The sequence below is a fragment of the Cyprinodon tularosa genome, unplaced genomic scaffold, assembly GCF_016077235.1.
Source record: "Cyprinodon tularosa strain WSP-4 unplaced genomic scaffold, ASM1607723v1 ctg406, whole genome shotgun sequence".
Classification (NCBI taxonomy): Eukaryota; Metazoa; Chordata; class Actinopteri; order Cyprinodontiformes; family Cyprinodontidae; genus Cyprinodon; species Cyprinodon tularosa.
In genome coordinates this window covers 748208-765261 of record NW_024039126.1, presented here as the reverse complement: position 1 = coordinate 765261, position 17054 = coordinate 748208, and the positions used below count along the sequence as shown (strand labels likewise).

The 17054-nt window shown below is 39.7% G+C and overlaps 1 protein-coding gene across 2 annotated transcripts in view; it reads left to right on the top strand.

Moving 5' to 3' along the window:
• The window catches only part of plpp4 (phospholipid phosphatase 4), a 113072-nt gene that overhangs the window by 89097 nt on the left and 6921 nt on the right, over positions 1-17054 (top strand). Inside the window, exon 6 of one of the 2 annotated variants that reach the window (XM_038298317.1) lies at positions 15895-16065. The exons of the other annotated variant lie outside the window; for it this stretch is intronic. Coding sequence (XP_038154245.1) covers positions 15895-16065 — 171 coding nt within the window. The remainder of the gene's footprint in view (positions 1-15894; positions 16066-17054) is intronic. 2 annotated transcript variants of the gene reach the window in all.

Genomic DNA, 17054 nt, shown 5'->3' with positions numbered 1-17054 from the left:
CCAACAAGGGTGTCCTCTGTTGAAATCACGATTTTGGTCCTCCTTCACAATTAACGCAATTCATGGTAGCATGCCAACATTACCTTGCATTTCTTTTACCACAATTCACGCAACTAAGAATTATAAGTCAGTAATTGTGGCTGATAGTAAAATGTTTGAACTACTAATGCTACAACCATCCATTCATCCATGCATTTTCCGTCAAGCTTATCTAAAGCGGGGTTGCGAGGGGTGCTGGTGCCTATCTCCAGCTGTCTACGGGTGAGAGGCGGGGTACACCCTGGACAGTTCCCCAGTCCATCGCAGGGCAACGCAGAGACAAACAGGACAAACCACCATTCACACACACACACACTCACACCTAATGAGAATCTACAGAAGCCAATTAACCTAACATTCATGTTTTTGGACTGTGGGAGGAAGCCGGAGTGCCCGGAGAGAACCCATGCATGCTTAGGGAGAACATGCAAACTCCATGCAGAAAGACGCCAGGCCGGGAATCAACCCGGAACCTTTTTGCTGCAAGGCACCAGTGCTACCCACTGCAGCAACGAGCAGCCCACTAATGCTACAACCCCATGTAATAAATGCAGAGCCGCATAGATAAAATGATTTACCCTTTTTAAACAAAAAAATGAAAAGGGGCTACAGAAGCTGCCATTTAAAATTTCCCAACTTTCCTTGATGAGCCCTTGGCTGGGCCTTAGCTTGTCCCTTAGCTTGTCCCCTTCCTTTTTAAACATACACTCACCGGCCACTTTATTAGGTACACCTGTCTAACTGCTCGTTAACACTTAATTTCTAAGCAGCCAATCACATGGCGGCAACTCAGTGCATTTAGGCATGTAGACATGGTCAAGACAATCTCCTGCAGTTCAAAGCGAGCATCAGTATGGGGAAGAAAGGTGATTTGAGGGACTTTGAACGTGGCATGATTGTTGGTGCCAGAAGGGCTGGTCTGAGTATTTCAGAAACTGCTGATCTACTGGGATTTTCACGCACAACCATCTCTAGGGTTTACAGAGAATGGTCCGAAAAAGAAAAAACATCCAATGAGCGGCAGTTCTATGGGCGGAAATGCCTTGTTGATGCCAGAGGTCAGAGGAGAATGGCCAGACTGGTTGGAGCTGATAGAAGGGCAACAGTGACTCAAATAACCACCCGTTACAACCAAGGTGGGCAGAAGAGCATCTCTGAACGCACAGTACGTGGAACTTTGAGGCAGATGGGCTACAGCAGCAGAAGACCACACCGGGTGCCACTCCTTTCAGCTAAGAACAGGAAACTGAGGCTACATTTTGCACAAGCTCATCGAATGCTCGACGTTGCCTGGTCTGATGAATCTCGATTTCTGCTGCGACATTCGGATGGTAGGGTCAGAATTTGGCGTCTACAACATGAAAGCATGGATCCATCCTGCCTTGTATCAACGGTTCAGGCTGGTGGTGGTGGTGTCATGGTGTGGGGAATATTTTCTTGGCACTCTTTGGGCCCCTTGGTACCAATTGAGCATCGTTGCAACGCCACAGCCTACCTGAGTATTGTTGCTGACCATGTCCATCCCTTTATGACCACAATGTACCCAACTTCTGATGGCTACTTTCAGCAGGATAATGCGCCATGTCATAAAGCTGGAATCATCTCAGACTGGTTTCTTGAACATGACAATGAGTTCACTGTACTCAAATGGCCTCCACAGTCACCAGATCTCAATCCAATAGAGCATCTTTGGGATGTGGTGGAACGGGAGATTCGCATCATGGATGTGCAGCTGACAAATCTGCGGCAACTGTGTGATGCCATCATGTCAATATGGACCAAACTCCCTGAGGAATGCTTCCAGCACCTTGTTGAATCTATGCCACCAAGAATTGAGGCAGTTCTGAAGGCAAAAGGGGGTCCAACCCGTTACTAGCATGGGGTACCTAATAAAGTGGCCGGAGAGTGTAAATCTTTATACTAAAATATTCTTTCTGTAATAATTTGTGGAAGTTAAGATCTAAAGAGAAGCACAATTTCCTGGTCAGACCCTGTAAATCAGTGAAAGGGTGGAGCAAGGGGGGAAAAAAATCTGCTGGGAGTTGCAGGAAAGTGAGTTGCCATTCGGCTGGCGTTTGAATGGGAAGGACCATTTTGAATGGCTGCTACTGTAGATTACATTTTCTTTTTTTCCCACTAAAAAATAGATTAACACAAGCTCAAAGGTCATTTCAGATGGACTAAATACTGTAAATGAAATACCAGGTTATGACTCCTCTAACATCTGCAGACTCAGGATCCTGAGCTCTGGCTTTTAACAGAGCAGTGACATGACAGTGTTGAGTTATCTCTGTCACAGTACTGAAAATAAGATCATTTAATAGAGTAAAAATTATCAAACATTAACTGATTGATTCTGTTTTGACTTTGAAGCATTTATTCTCTCTGTTTACATTGGAGTCAGATTAGATTCGCTGTTGTTCTACATCTTAAAAAAAATGAGAAATCTTTAGAGAAAGATATCTCCTCTGGTGTTCTTTCTTTACTGTGACAGACTGACATTTATACAGAATTGTGTGCTTTGTTCGCAGGCTTATTTTAGCTCCACGATAAACTCACCCACTGATAAACCATTTAGGTAGAACATATAGAACAAAACAATTATCCTTTGCTGCAGGATTTGTACCTTTTTGAGAATTTATTTCTGTCAAAGTGTGAGTGTGACTGTTTTCAGCTGCTTAACGGTTCGAATCAGATCAAATATGCTCCTACCTGGTGTATCAATAACACATCCACGCATCAGATTCTTTACCCATTTAAACTTTTGATGGGTTTTTAAAGCAGCTCGCGGCTCCTTGACATCTCCCTTTAAGCACAAAATGCTTTGATGTGCTTTCTGAGTCGCATTACAAATAGCAAAGAGGGACAATGTTTTTTAAGTCTCAGTAGATCCGTTTGGATTGCGTTTGTCAGTCTGACTATTCAGATATCCCCATGTTGGTCCTCTGCAATGAAGACACAGAGATCAAATCTACAGAACAAAAGTAATCATATTTCTTGTGGGACTGAGCTCCAGTACAGGAGCCTTTGTCTAAAGAGATGTGAAAAGGGACAGCATGACACATGACAAAAGTAGATGAAGTCTCATTGTTTTTAAAGTAGAATTTCTCTGCAGCTCATCATCACTTTCAGAAGAGGACAACCCAGAGATATGGCTAAACCTCACAAAAATCAGACATTTCTTTCTTTAACACTGCCTTGAAAAAAAGTTTTCATATCCATTGAACTTTTCCTCACAAACTTGAATTCCCATTTTTTTTTATTTCATGTGGTAGAGCAACATAATGCAATATGTCAAAAATGTGAAAAAATGTCACATTTTGCATTTCACATAAATGTTTAGTTGCAAGTAGGCTTGTAATTTAATTTTATATTTAATCGTTTTTATTCACATGGATGGATGGATGGATGGAAACTGAGTTTGAGTCAGGTGAACTGAAGACTTATGCAGACCTTCTTTGACTGAGAATTTGAGGTAAAATTGGACCGAACATGCCCTCTGACATTAGCTTAAATGTAGTTTCTGGAAACATTAACTTTTGTGAGTGTCATGATGGGTTTCAGAAAAGCCCAGTATGCAGAACACCACGGAGACAGATGAAATGTTTAACAAGTTTATTTAAGCACAAGCACATGGATTAAACACAGGAACTGGTTCAGGCCTGGGGGCAGGTTCACTGGAGTCTGTGAGGATGACAGTTCAGTTAGCTTGGGAGCAGATGAGTTTGAGAGTTTCAGATTTATACCTTGAGGAGTCCGGGTTTGGCTTTGAGAGAGGAACTGTTGGGTCCAGGGATTGTTTAGTTCAGCAGAGTTCAGTAACCGCTTCAGCGTCTTGCTTCTAGCGTGAGGGCAGACCTTGACTTTGGGTTTCCAGCTCTTAGTCCAGAGCAGCATGTGAATCCAGATAAGAGTCTTCAGGTTTGGCTCAGAGGGAAACTGGATTCCTGTAAGCAGAGACAAAGAGGGATTAGAATCCAACCAGGGAACAGAAGCAACGAAGGTACTCAGGAGAAGCTAGGCTCAGGTGCTAACCAAACTGGATAAACACTGCGGCGTTGAGGCAAGGTCTGAAGGCCGGTTATATACTGGAGGATCCTCCTGATGATGAGATGCGCCTCAGGTGTGTCGAAGGCTCAGCTCAGGAGGATCCACGGCGAACTCTGCTGGAGAAAGGTGGAACTTCTCCAGATCCCAACAGTGAGTAATTCTAAATTAGATTAAAGTCAGAACTTCACACACATGTTTTTTGTTTTCATCTATGCTATCATATTTTTTTCCACTCAGACCAGCTTTCTTTTGTCTACTAAAAAAGGCATCTTTGAATAATCAAACTTCCACTACTATGTTTTACAATAGGTTGATGGTTTAGGGTAATTTTACTTCTCCTTTATCTGACACTAACCCTATCTTTTATTATTATTATTATTTTTTGCTCTGTGCTTGTGAAAAACTTGACTATGCAGGTGAACATTCTCAGTCATCCAGGTCACAGTCATTCCATAAAAAGAGAATTAAAAGCAATATGAACTCCTCTGGAACATTTTCTGCACTAAAACTACACCTTATGGACAAAGGACCAGAATGTATACATTTTGGACAAAGAAGACAGGTGGTTTAGAGGGGTGTGAAGGAAGTCACCTATGTTAAGAAATCTTAACAACCTTAAACAGAGGGGATGAGCTTTCAAAAACCTTCAATGCTGCAATTGAGTTAATCCCTTCCCCCTATCATTGCAGCCCCAGCCTCTGTACAGGAAAGCAGATGACCTCGCCTATTCAGCAAGGCCAACAATTCCCTTTAACGACCCCCCCTTCAGACACTTCGTCAAGTACAGAGCATTGCAGGCTAACAAAAGAAGCCAAACGACCCCCATTCCAAAGGGGTGGACCCCGTCATCCGTTTCAAATTTGCATGTTTTCAAAACAAAATCAAGGCATTGTTGGGCTACTGTAGAAAACTTTGAACTCAACGCTATTTCTTTCTTATTTTTTTTTTTTTTTACAGTGTCCTGTCTGGCAATGTGGCAATAAGAATAATTGTCTTGATGCCAAAAAGAGCCCAACAGATTTTACTTTCACAAGTGGAGCAGTATGGCAATTACCATATTGGTCAACTTGTTTCATGCATATAAATTGCTTTATTATAATTATGCAGGGAGTTTTACAGTTTATATGGACACTGCAATGTAAAAAGAGCAGAAAAACAGAAGAAGAAAAAAGAAAAAAAAGAGAGAAGATGAAAGAAAGAGGAGATAGAAAGGAGACAATGACAAAACATTTTCAGTCTGCTTCATCACCTGTAACGAGATGAAAAAAGAACAGCACAACCAAAAGACATGGTACGAGATATACAATAAAGCAACGCCTTGAAACTATCGCTAAAGTAATATTATTAAGTCTGACATGTACTCTGTGTTACCTGAAAATACGAATGTGGGCTTTCTGTATGGAAGTGAATCTCTGAGTACCTGGAGCCAAGCACCTGTAATTGTTTGTGAGGGTGAACTTGTGCATGTAAAGTTTATCCATAGAAAAAATGCTCAATAGTGGTTGTGGAGAGCCGGAGAAGCACCCCCCCCCCCCCAGAGCACTGAGTCCAGCGCTGGGAGACCCAAAGCCCCGGGCGCCCAAAGGGACCCCAAGAGCGAAGGCACCAAGGAGGGGCCAGCCCCGGAAATTGGAACCCCACCAAGGGAGGAGGAGAGACAGCCCCCAAGAAGCCCCCCAGCCACCGCCATGCCGGCGCCCGCGGGCCCCGCCGGCAGCCAGCCACCCTGAAGTAGGGCCGGGCAAAGAACACCGGCCCCCCCACGGCACCGACCGAAACTCCCCGGCCCCACAGAGTGCCGAAACACGCCCCGCCTCCCGGCACCAAGCCCCGGCGACCGACCGCAACACCCAATGCGACCGCACCACCCCCGAAAAACACACAGTCGGCCGCGCCCACCGCCGGTGCCCATGCGCATCCGGCTGCGAGCGCCGCGGAACCCCCCCAAAACGCCCCCCAGGCCAAAAGCGCGGCCCCGCCCCACCAAGACAACTCAACGCTATTTCTGACATTTTGAATTGAAATAGCTTCCTGGATCGGAAGCGAAACGTCTTCAAACTTGGAATCAAATTCCAGTGGATTGTTTTTCTTTTTCTTTTTTTGGAAAACTATTTTTTGGCTTCCCTTTTGGAATGCATATGTTATTTCCACTCATCTTTAAAAGTCAGCTTTATGGAGCTGACATATGCTCCACCTTAGCTGTCATTTTCTGCATCTCCTCTGGTCTTAAATGGCCATAGAATGTTCGCCTTGCCCACTCTGCTATCTAATTTGGTCTTTATGGTGCTGTTGATTCACTAACATTAAAGGCTGTGGCAAAAAAAACTGTATTATAACTGAGATTTAAAATGAAACCATTTTATCAGATGAATTGTGATGATAACTGATTGTGCAGGATTTTATTTAGAGGTATGAGATTAAAAAAGAACTAAGAACTAAGAAAGAAATGCAACCCTTTTACTGATTGTAGTCCAATGGGTAGGAATAGTTTTGTAAGACACTTTGTGTGGGAACTAATACGTAGCCTTTAGATGTCTACATAAACCCTGCTTTTCAAATATAGTAATAAGGCACACAAGGAGCTCTCATTGTATTCTATTGTTTTCACAGCATCTCTCCGATCCTTGATCAGATTTCCTTTTCCCCAAACCTTGCTGCAAAAGAAATAACAGGAATTGCTTGAGACATTCTCCTGAAAGAGAAAAACAAAGCAATAAATACTGGTTCACTAAACCCATTGCCCCCCTATAAACAGTGCTAAAAGCAAACAGGTCCTGAAGCAATCACTGTTATGTTGAACATCCCTTTCAAATTCATTGTGCCATTTTCTTTTGTGCATACAAAGCAAACTGATCTTCTCTACAAAACATACTCTATTAAACACAATCCACTATCTCTCCCATTTGCATAGTCTTAATAATGGAATTAATCCTTTGGCCAGGTAGTTATTTTGAATCCACATCTTGCCTCTTTCACTGATGCCACACAACTTATATCCAATTAACCAATGAATCCGATCCCTATCATGATATTAATTCAGCATAAAGAGAGAATTGGTATCTACTAAAGGAATGAAACGGCTCTTTTCTAATGCTAATACAGAGTTTCTGTAGACTTTTTATGTGGTAATGACAGAAGCAGCCTAAGGTACTAAGTGGTTATTTAATATGCAGTTTTTCTAGTGGGAGTTGGTAAAGATGCCCCACAGGTTGTGAAAGGGTCAAAGATCAGAGGAGGAGGGAAAGGCTGGCAGAGACCAAGAGATGGAAAAGGCATTAATATGTCGACATCTTTCTGGTATGGCATTGAAATTGGCAGCTTTGTCACAAAGTAACTGTTAGATGTACACTAACATGGAGTTTTTGTCAATAATCTAAATCAGACTGGATTGCATCAAATGGCAACTAGTGTATTTTTTTTAAATATATTTCACAGTAAAAATCCAAGCTTTTGCTAGTTCTTTTTTGTTCTTTGTAGTAATAATAACTTCAACCTGCTTCGTTCTCATAATAAAAACAGGTATTTAAAAAAAATTACTGAAAAAATACATATAAATAGACTGATAGAGAGACGGTCAGATGGACAGAAAGACAGACAGACATACAGAAAGAAGGATAACAAACATTTAATCTGTCTGTTGTTTAAAATCTTTTTGGGGGGAGTGTTTGCCTAGTGTTTAGAGCAGTGCAGTTGTTCTATGATGAGGTTATAAATACCCGGTTCAAAGCACACAGCCTGCACTCTGGGTCCCTGAGCAAGGCCCTTAACCCCACACTGCTTCCAAACAATGGCAGCCTACTGCTTCCCAAGGGGATGGGTTGGTTAAAAGCTGTGAGATCAATAAAGTTCAATTTAGATAGATAGATAGATAGATAGATAGATAGATAGATAGATAGATAGATAGATAGATAGATAGATAGATAGATAGATAGATAGATAGATAGATAGATAGATAGATAGATAGATAGATAGATAGATAGATAGATAGATAGATAGATAGATAGATAGATAGATAGATAGATAGATAGATAGATAGATAGATAGATAGATAGATAGATAGATAGATACTTCTACTTCTACTGTAGAAGGAATAAAATCTCTTGCTGTCTGTCATTAGCAGTTAGCACTAAAGATTTACAGATACAGGATTTTTTAAGGATGATGCTGATTCGAATTATTATGACATCAGTCAAACCGATCGCCAGTTTTTGCTGCCAACATTTAACGAGGCCATTGCTTTAGGCAGATATTACTCTTTCTTCTTCCATTTACCAGATAAATGGAAGTAATAACAAATATTTCAAATGAACAAATGGAGGGAGCAGGAATTCAATGCAATGTGCCTTACATGATCTAAAAGCATGACTGCAGCCAAAAATATTGTCCTGTTCTTTTAATCAGACCATCTCTAGTTAGCATAGTTCTACATGATGCTCCAGTCTCCACTTAAGTGGTCTCTGTACAGTTATAAAAACCTAGAGATATGTATGAAAATTATTGATTTCAGACAACTCCCAAAAAATAATAATGTCATCGACCACAAACCCTAACATAACCAGGAAGAAAGATATGAATTTAGTAAATTAAAGGAGTTATTGGTGTTTCTATAAATATAGATGTACGTCTGTCACTAAATTTGACCAAAAGCTTACTTTGATCTTGTTAGTGGCAGTATAATCACACTATTGTATTTTTGCAGAGATGATGAAATTACAACTAGCTGCATTAGTTTTAACTACAGCTGAAATCTTTTTTGTAAAACAATGCTTTGCAATCATCTCATTGACTATGCAACTTTGTTTTGTTTTTTTCTGTTTTCTTGGGGGAGTTAATCTTACAGACTTTTTAGGATGCATGAAGCCAATTCATTACCCAGATGTTTTTTAATGCCTTTGCAGTTTTCTGGCCTTTCAGGGACTCCTGCTGCCTCCGGAGGAGCATCCTGCAGTGGTTATTAGATACACCTCATTGCATCGCCCATTGGCTTATTTAATTATACAAATTCTTCATGTAAAAGCTTGCTTACGAGTTACTTTATGCAAAGTAGAGCAGGACACATACTTGATTACCCACTGGAACGCAAAGCCGACTAAGTGTTTGTAATCCTGCCGATTACCTTCACTGAATGTCCTTGTAAACATATGGGCTGAGTTCAATACTGGGAAAAAATAGAGAGATCCCAAACATTTTTTGGTAAGTTTGTATATCATCTATCCATTTGAGGGTTTTGGGGGGTCTGGTGTCTCTCTCTAGATTTGGTGAGAGACCGAGGTTTCTCTGATCATACATTCCTTTATTCAGAAAAAAAAACACAGTCCCTGTGCCCAGTTGTGACCACGTACGACAGCTTTGCTAAATGGTGACTGTGCTGACAGTGTAGCTTGCCACCATCGGGGTGTGAATGCAATAGAAAAACGATCTAGAAATAAGTAAAAATTTCTTAAATTAAGTGTATTTACCCTTAATTTGAGAAGGTAAATTAGATAGTTTGCCAATGAAATGAGTATTTTTACTCTTAAAATAAGATATTTAGATAAAATGCACTTGAAATAAAGCAATGCCATTGTGTTTTCTTATTTTAAATGCACATTGTCTCTTTTACCTTCTCAATTCAAGAACAAATGCACTTATTTTAAGAAAAAATTACTCATCTAGATGTAGATTTTTTCCAGTGTATGTCCCTGAACGGGTGAATTACTTAAAGGAAAAGTCCGGCCATATTCAGAATTCAAACTTCTGAAAGTACTTTAAATATACAATTATTACATACTGTTCAATAAATTATGTTTTTTTTCATGTGAATGTGCTTTACTGGAGGCATCCATGTTTGTCAAAGAACACTACTGCCGCCTACTGGTTTGTGACGTCACGGTGCGGTATCGGCTGTTGATCAAGTCCCAGTGCTGTATCACACAACGCGCTATTATCCGAGTCATCTTGAAAACATTCTTCTTCCAAATGTTGGCTACATATTACCTGTTTTTTCTCTCGATGGCAAATCCTCCCTCTTCATGTTGACGATCCAACGACCAACCGGTCCGTGGAGGATCAGGAATCGCAAAGGTGAAATAACAATTTTTTTTTCACTTTTACCCGATGTATTCCAACATCCAGCTGCCATGCACGTGGGCATTGTCAGTTTCACTATAGCTCTGGTGAATTTCAATGGTGAAGTCTTCTGGAAATCTTCAATAATTGTTGTTGATTGCAGATGTGTCTAGTAGTTCCCATTGATTTAGCTTGTAAAGCGGGGAGAATGGCGCTAGGCTAACCGCACCGTGACGTCACTGCTGGAAGATGGCAGGAGGGAGGGGTTACTAGATTTGTGCAATTATTGTTTTAAATTTGTTACTTAATGCTAAATTCATCAAATCATCACAAACAAATTTGTTAAAGGTATAGATATTGATCCCTTGATCATTCCTTGCTGACTTTTCCTTTAATGAAATGACTTGAAAAGGAGCTGCATATCAGTACAAGACATTACAATTCAAGCACATTTCACACTGAAGCTTGATTCCATGCTTTCTTTATTGCTGTATCTCCTATGGTGCATATAGTAAGGCTAAACCCACAGTGGACACAAAGCCATTTTATTGGATTTAAAAAAATTTGAACTTTAATCTGCGCCTCTTTAACCAGTGAGGGACGTGATGTTGTTTTACGGCTTACGGAGCACAGTTGAGACAATGTTTTTTTACTATCAAAATAGACCATTGATCCAGGCATAGCTCCTGGACTCTGAATTCTGGAGGATGTAGTGGACCCAGGAATGCCAAAACTTTCCACATTAAGTACAGCGCCATGATGCAGTCAGTAAAATCCAGGCCAGGTCATGTTGGCCACGCAAATTGTTGGTGAAATGTCAAGGGAGTGACAGCATGCAAATAATGAGGAACATTTGTTTTAATCAAGCCTCATTTGTTCAAAAAAACATTTGTAATGTTTTAGCTTGTAACTTAACTTTTGTTGAACTAAGGTTTCCTGATAACAGCTTCACAAAAAGTATGATACAATTATATGGCGCCTTCTGTAAATATAAGTATTAACCAATGTTTAGATTTAGTTTTGTAAAAAAACAAACAAACAAAATGTCATACTTTGGAAATTCTGAAAAATCTAAATGTAATTATGTATGTAGTTTATGCATGTAATTTTTCTTTTATTAGTGTTAGTCCAGAGCTAAAATGTTCAGTCTGGAAAATGGAAACAAATGAGCTTTGCTTAGAGTTATAAAGACTAATAGTGTGGGCTGCTGTGTGGTTTAAAGTGTGAAGGAGTCCCTGAAATAGATGGCTACCAAGGGATGTTTAGTCTGGGAAGTTTAGGCTGAGAAAACTAAAGCGTTTTATCTAAAAATGATCAGATAATCTGTGTGGGAAGTGTCTAGCATCCTCTATTCTGCAAAGTGTGAATTAATTCTATGTCTAATTGGACTTTAATTTCTATTTTAACTATCATATTATTCCAACTCTGGAGGATTGTGGTTTTCAAAACTCATGTTTAGTTCTTTTCTAAAGGAAGAATTTAATACTTTCAGTTGTAATATTTTACTTTCATTTAAGTAGTTTCACCACATGTACAGAAGAAATGGCCAAAACATGAATCCCCATGTTGCCCCGGCTGTTGGCTGGTAGGAGATAGATAAATGATTAGAAGAGGCTGTGTGATCAGGGAAACTAGTGACGCTCTCAACAAAATGCTGTCTTCTCATCAAAGAACAAAAACTGATTATCGACAACCTTTATTATTATTGTTGTTTTTGAAGCTATTTATTCCGTATTTGTTAGGAATTTGTTAAAGTTAGTTTGGATATCGCTTAAAATGTTTTAGCTAAAAATATATATATATACTTATTTTTTTATTTTTTTTTTACAGTGAAGAAAATACAGTGAGGAAAAGTATTTGAACACCCAGCTATTTTGCAAGATCTCCCACTTAGAAATCATGGAGGGGAATGAAATTGTCATCATTGGTGCATTTCCACTGTGAAAAAGCGAATCTAAAAATAAGAAATCCAGAAAATTACATTTGATCACTGCTGCACTTTATGGAATGGAAATGTTAATTCACTGTGTGGAAGCTGTACAATGCAAAATTTCGTTTTATATACAATCTGTGTATACTTATTTTTATTTTGTTTTTCATTGTTGGGGTTACATGTATGTACACTTGCTCCTTAATCCTTATTTATCTTAATATACTGTATATATATTGTTTATTCTTAATGCACCTTTTTCCTCTAATATGTGACCAGTGAATTTCTCCGCTGTGAGATCAATAAAGCTCATCTAATCTAATCTAATCTAAGTTGTCTAAGTCTAAAGACTTATTTATCCTCTATATTGATCACATTTTTTTTATTCTAAGCAACATTTCCCCTTCGTTTCTGCCCTATTACGTTGGCCGATCTATGAAAAGATTAATTGTCTACATCATGTCTTCTAAAATAAGTTGTGGCTCACATTTATATTTACTTCTTATTTATATTTACTTACTTCTGTTGAGGAGCTTAGTCAGACCTCGGTAGTCTCCGATCTTGAAAAAAAAATTACTCTAAAACTGCATAGGCAGCTAAAATGAATCAGTAGCCTCAAACTCCGGTCCAGCAGGGCTGCTGTCCTGCAATGTTTAGATGTGTCTCAATTTTAACACACCCAACTGCAATATGCCAGAACTCTGCAGAGCTGGACTGTTGCTATGACATAACTTAGCCATTTGATCAGGTGTGTAGAGCAAGGATTACACCTGCTGATGAAGTTTCTCAGTCATCCAGGTCATAGTCATTCCGTAAAAATTCAAAAATATCCACTGGACTTGGTTTTCAAGATTTGAAGACGTTTCGCCACCTCTCCAAGACAATAGACAGGTTCAGATATTACAGGCTAACGATGGAACTAAACGACCCATTCATCGGTTACCATTGCATGTTTCCAAGCAATACAAGACCTTGTCCATATAAGACTCAAACTCACGGCGGATCCAGACATTTGAATTGAGAAAGCTTCCTGGAAAGGTGGCGAAACGTCTTCAAATCTTGAAAACCAAGTCCAGTGTATACTTTTGAATTTTTACGGAAGGATTACACCTGAAAGTCGCAGGACACTGGCCAACTCGTATTTTGATTTGAGACCGCTGCTTACGGATTAAGTACTATTGTGATGTACTTATCAAACAACTTCAGCTGAATGTAGCCATGAAAATATCCACCAACTTGTTCCTGATGTTTGTGGCATAACTGATTGAAACCAAAATACATCAAATTGTAGCTCCTACCTCCTATCCTGTAACCTTTTGAGGCTTCAATAGTTAGAACACTATACAGGGTAGGATAGAAACTCAGGACTGCAGTGCTGAATCAGTACAGCCTTTGGTCTAATGGACGTCAATACCAAATGGACCCACATGGATATTGCTTTTCATATTGAGACTACAGACTTTGCAAAAAGGACTACAAAAAACACCAATTACACAAATGGAGTAAGTGGCTGAAGGTTTTTTACCATTATAAAACTCAAAACATAGGAAAGTATGTATATTTCTATGTATAAATAAGTAACATATTTTGTTATACTTCATGAAGTAGACTGTATACCCTTTCATGCAAATGATTGTGGGCAACCATATGGCTCCGATGGTGCAGATAGGAACACCAACAGATCCTCATGCTAAATGAAACGGTGATAGGAAGTGTCACATTTCCTCTTTCGGCCTCCATTTTTACTGCCCGCTCTATTCAGATAGCACTTACCATGGCGACTGCTGACAAACCTCCACCTGGGCTTAAGCAACCTCATCAAAAAGCACTTTTTGGAAGCAGCTGAAAATGTGTTTCACATCAATCGGATCGTTATAGGCGATACTTAGGAGACATTGTCTTAGCTTTCAATGTTTGCTGGGAAGAAGCAGGAAACAAAAATAATATATATATTGCTGTAGCCATTGCTTTAATGCAGTTTAATGCAATTGTACTTTATTAATCCCTAAAGGGAAATTCAGTTTCGGTAGAGCCCATCCAAAAGGGACGCAGTGTCCAAAACCTTGCTGCCATAAAAGCCGCTGCCCTTAGCATCCCACTTCCTTTAAGTTTCTCCCTCCGATACTAATAGGTTCCATTTACGTTTCAAGAAAATGTAAACGGGAAATACTTTCCCCCTTTTTTATGGTTTAGAAAAAAAAATGTATCAATGAAAAGTTTCTTTCTATTGTTATTTTATATAGTCAGAGATTAAGATACAAAAAGGGTGTATTTACTAAAAAGGGATTAACTGAGGTTGAATGGAATAAAACCACCACGTCTCTCACCGTAAAACAATAAAATTTGACTTTTCATTCATTCATTTATTCATTTTCGATACTTGCATGTCCTTGATGGTTATGGGAAAGCTGGTGTCTATCCGCTGTTCTTTGGTTAAGAGGCATCACCCTCCATTCGTCTAAATTCCCAATAGAAGAGATTGAAGCTTGTAGTTGGAATGTGACAATAAAGAAAAAAAGGGTATAAATAAAATACTCAGGCTTAGTTGACTAAATCACCTATTTTACTGACATTTGACATCAAACAATATTGCATAATTGACCTATCTTACTGAAAATCTGAAAATCGTCTGTTGAGGAGCTTAGTCAGAAAACAAAACAGGAGTTTTAAGGGAGCCAACTATCCGACACCAGAAGGGTCCTTGAGACAGTCTGATTGTGTTTCCACATGGTCTGGCCAATCTCTCCCCCTTCGGAGTGCTCACTGGTCCTGGCATATGGTTGTGATCAGCTTATTAGTTGAGTGACAAATTTCTCACACCGTCTGGTCTGCAGCAGCAGCAGCAAATAGCATTGTCTAAGCCATGAATCACACCGTTCCACTATACAGTACAACCTTTAATCCGTATATTTAGACCACCACTACTCCTGTTATACTTTCCAACAGATGCTAAATGTGGAGGCCTGCAGCCCATTCATGCTCAATTAGCTGGGAGCTGTGGAACGTCTGAATAGGACCCACGTTTGGGGTGAGGTGTTGTAACCTGACTCTGCCAACCTTCTGTTGAAGTAATTTTGGGAAGGGGCAAAAATACTGGTTAGCTGATTGGCCTATGTTGGTGATAGACGGGCCAAATAAACCAATCAGATCAATGAAGCATATGATGTACTAACAGAGCGACGACGAAAACACAACCACAAGCCAGGCTACTCTTGCCGAAACCAGTTGGGAGAAGAGCAAAAACATCTTTTCATTCTCTTCTTTCAGTGAAGAAATACCCTGTAATTCCGATAAAACTTGCTCGATAGCCACGCTAACGCTAGTTTCATCGGCTGAAGCCGCCATGTTCTTTAGACTGAACTGTCGCGCTTCTCGTTGCGTCAAACCTCAACCCGCCTCAAAGCCAACGCTGATTGGACGTTCATTTGGTGAACGGCTCCAAATTTTCTTAAACGGAGAGTCTCCAGACTGATCTGCGAGTGAAACCTTGAAAGCTCGCGAGATCAAGATGGTCTCACGAGGCTAGAGGTGTTGGCCAATGCTTGAAATGTTTTTTTTTTTTTTTCAGATTTTCACACATTGCATAGTAGAAACTTGCCTTTAAATGATTCAAAAGGATTTCACCTGCTACTAGATTTACTTCTGGTTGATGTTACTTAAAACTACCACTCTGTTACCTATTGTAAAATATTAAAAAAAAAAAATGTACCTAAAAACACATGATTATCATTATCAGCATGCTAACACTTCTCCATATTTGATCAACTTTGTTAATTAAAATCTTCAGCAGTGATGCTAATCTGCTTGCTTCTATCTCTGGCTTCTAGTTGCTTTCTCCGGACTTGGTTTCACCTCCTTCTACTTGGCGGGGAAATTGCAGTGTTTCACAGATGGCGGCCGTGGTCGCAGCTGGCGCCTTTGTGCCATGGTTCTACCTCTTTACAGCGCCATGATGATCGCACTGTCTCGGACGTGCGACTACAAACACCACTGGCAAGGTTCGACTGCGTAAACACACTTTGATAACATTTTTACCTGTAGTTACATCCCAGTAAGCTTGAATATCATTAAAAAATCATTGTCTCCCTGATTTAATTCTCACATAAGGCTTTGTTACACAAAGAGTAAAATGGTAAACTTGAAATATCCTTGAGTTTATCTCTAGAGAGATAAAACTTATGTAGTTTTGTCTGCAAAATCTTATAAAGGTAAAAGATAATTCCAGTCTGTATTCACAGTCAGCGATGATTTGGGGTCCAAGTCTTCTCCTGCTTTTAGTCTGCTAACTTTTATCAACTCCAAAGACAGCAGAGTCATTTATCAAGACATTTTAAAGCTCTTCATGCTTCCTCTACGGACAATCTGTTTGGAGATGGTGTTTTTAATTTGCCTGTAGATATTCAACATTTGTTTTTTTTTTACAATGATGAAGCTGAAAGACACCAAAGGCAGCAATGCAGACAGGCTGCTGTTAACACTACCTGTGATTCCTAACCACCCCAGCAGAGCCTCACACTTAACAGATCAATGCTTCCTTACTGCAGTAATTCATGTAAATGAAGTACTGAGTGCACATACTGTACCGCTCACGCTCAAGCTGTCAGTAGGCTCACATTCTATTTCAAGCATATTGTTTTTCCATTGGTCTAAAATTAGCATTTTAAAGGAACTGAAAGTTGGATTTTCTTTAGCTATAAGCCATAAATAGACTGACATAAATGCTATCATTTTATTTTATGGGTTTTATCTTTCTTAAATTACTGAAATATGGTCATTTTTGTCATGAACCGTGGACAGATGGGACCCAGTATTCAAGGCGAGACAGTTAGTAGGAAAGTTCAAACGTTTATTAAATAAAACAAAACAAATGCGGAGCTGTGGCTCGCGGACACTCAGGCGGGGGGGGGGGCACCGCCCAATCTCAGACACTCTGTAGTGGAAAAAACAAAGGTAAGTGACCACGATCATCTGATTTATGATTATCTGG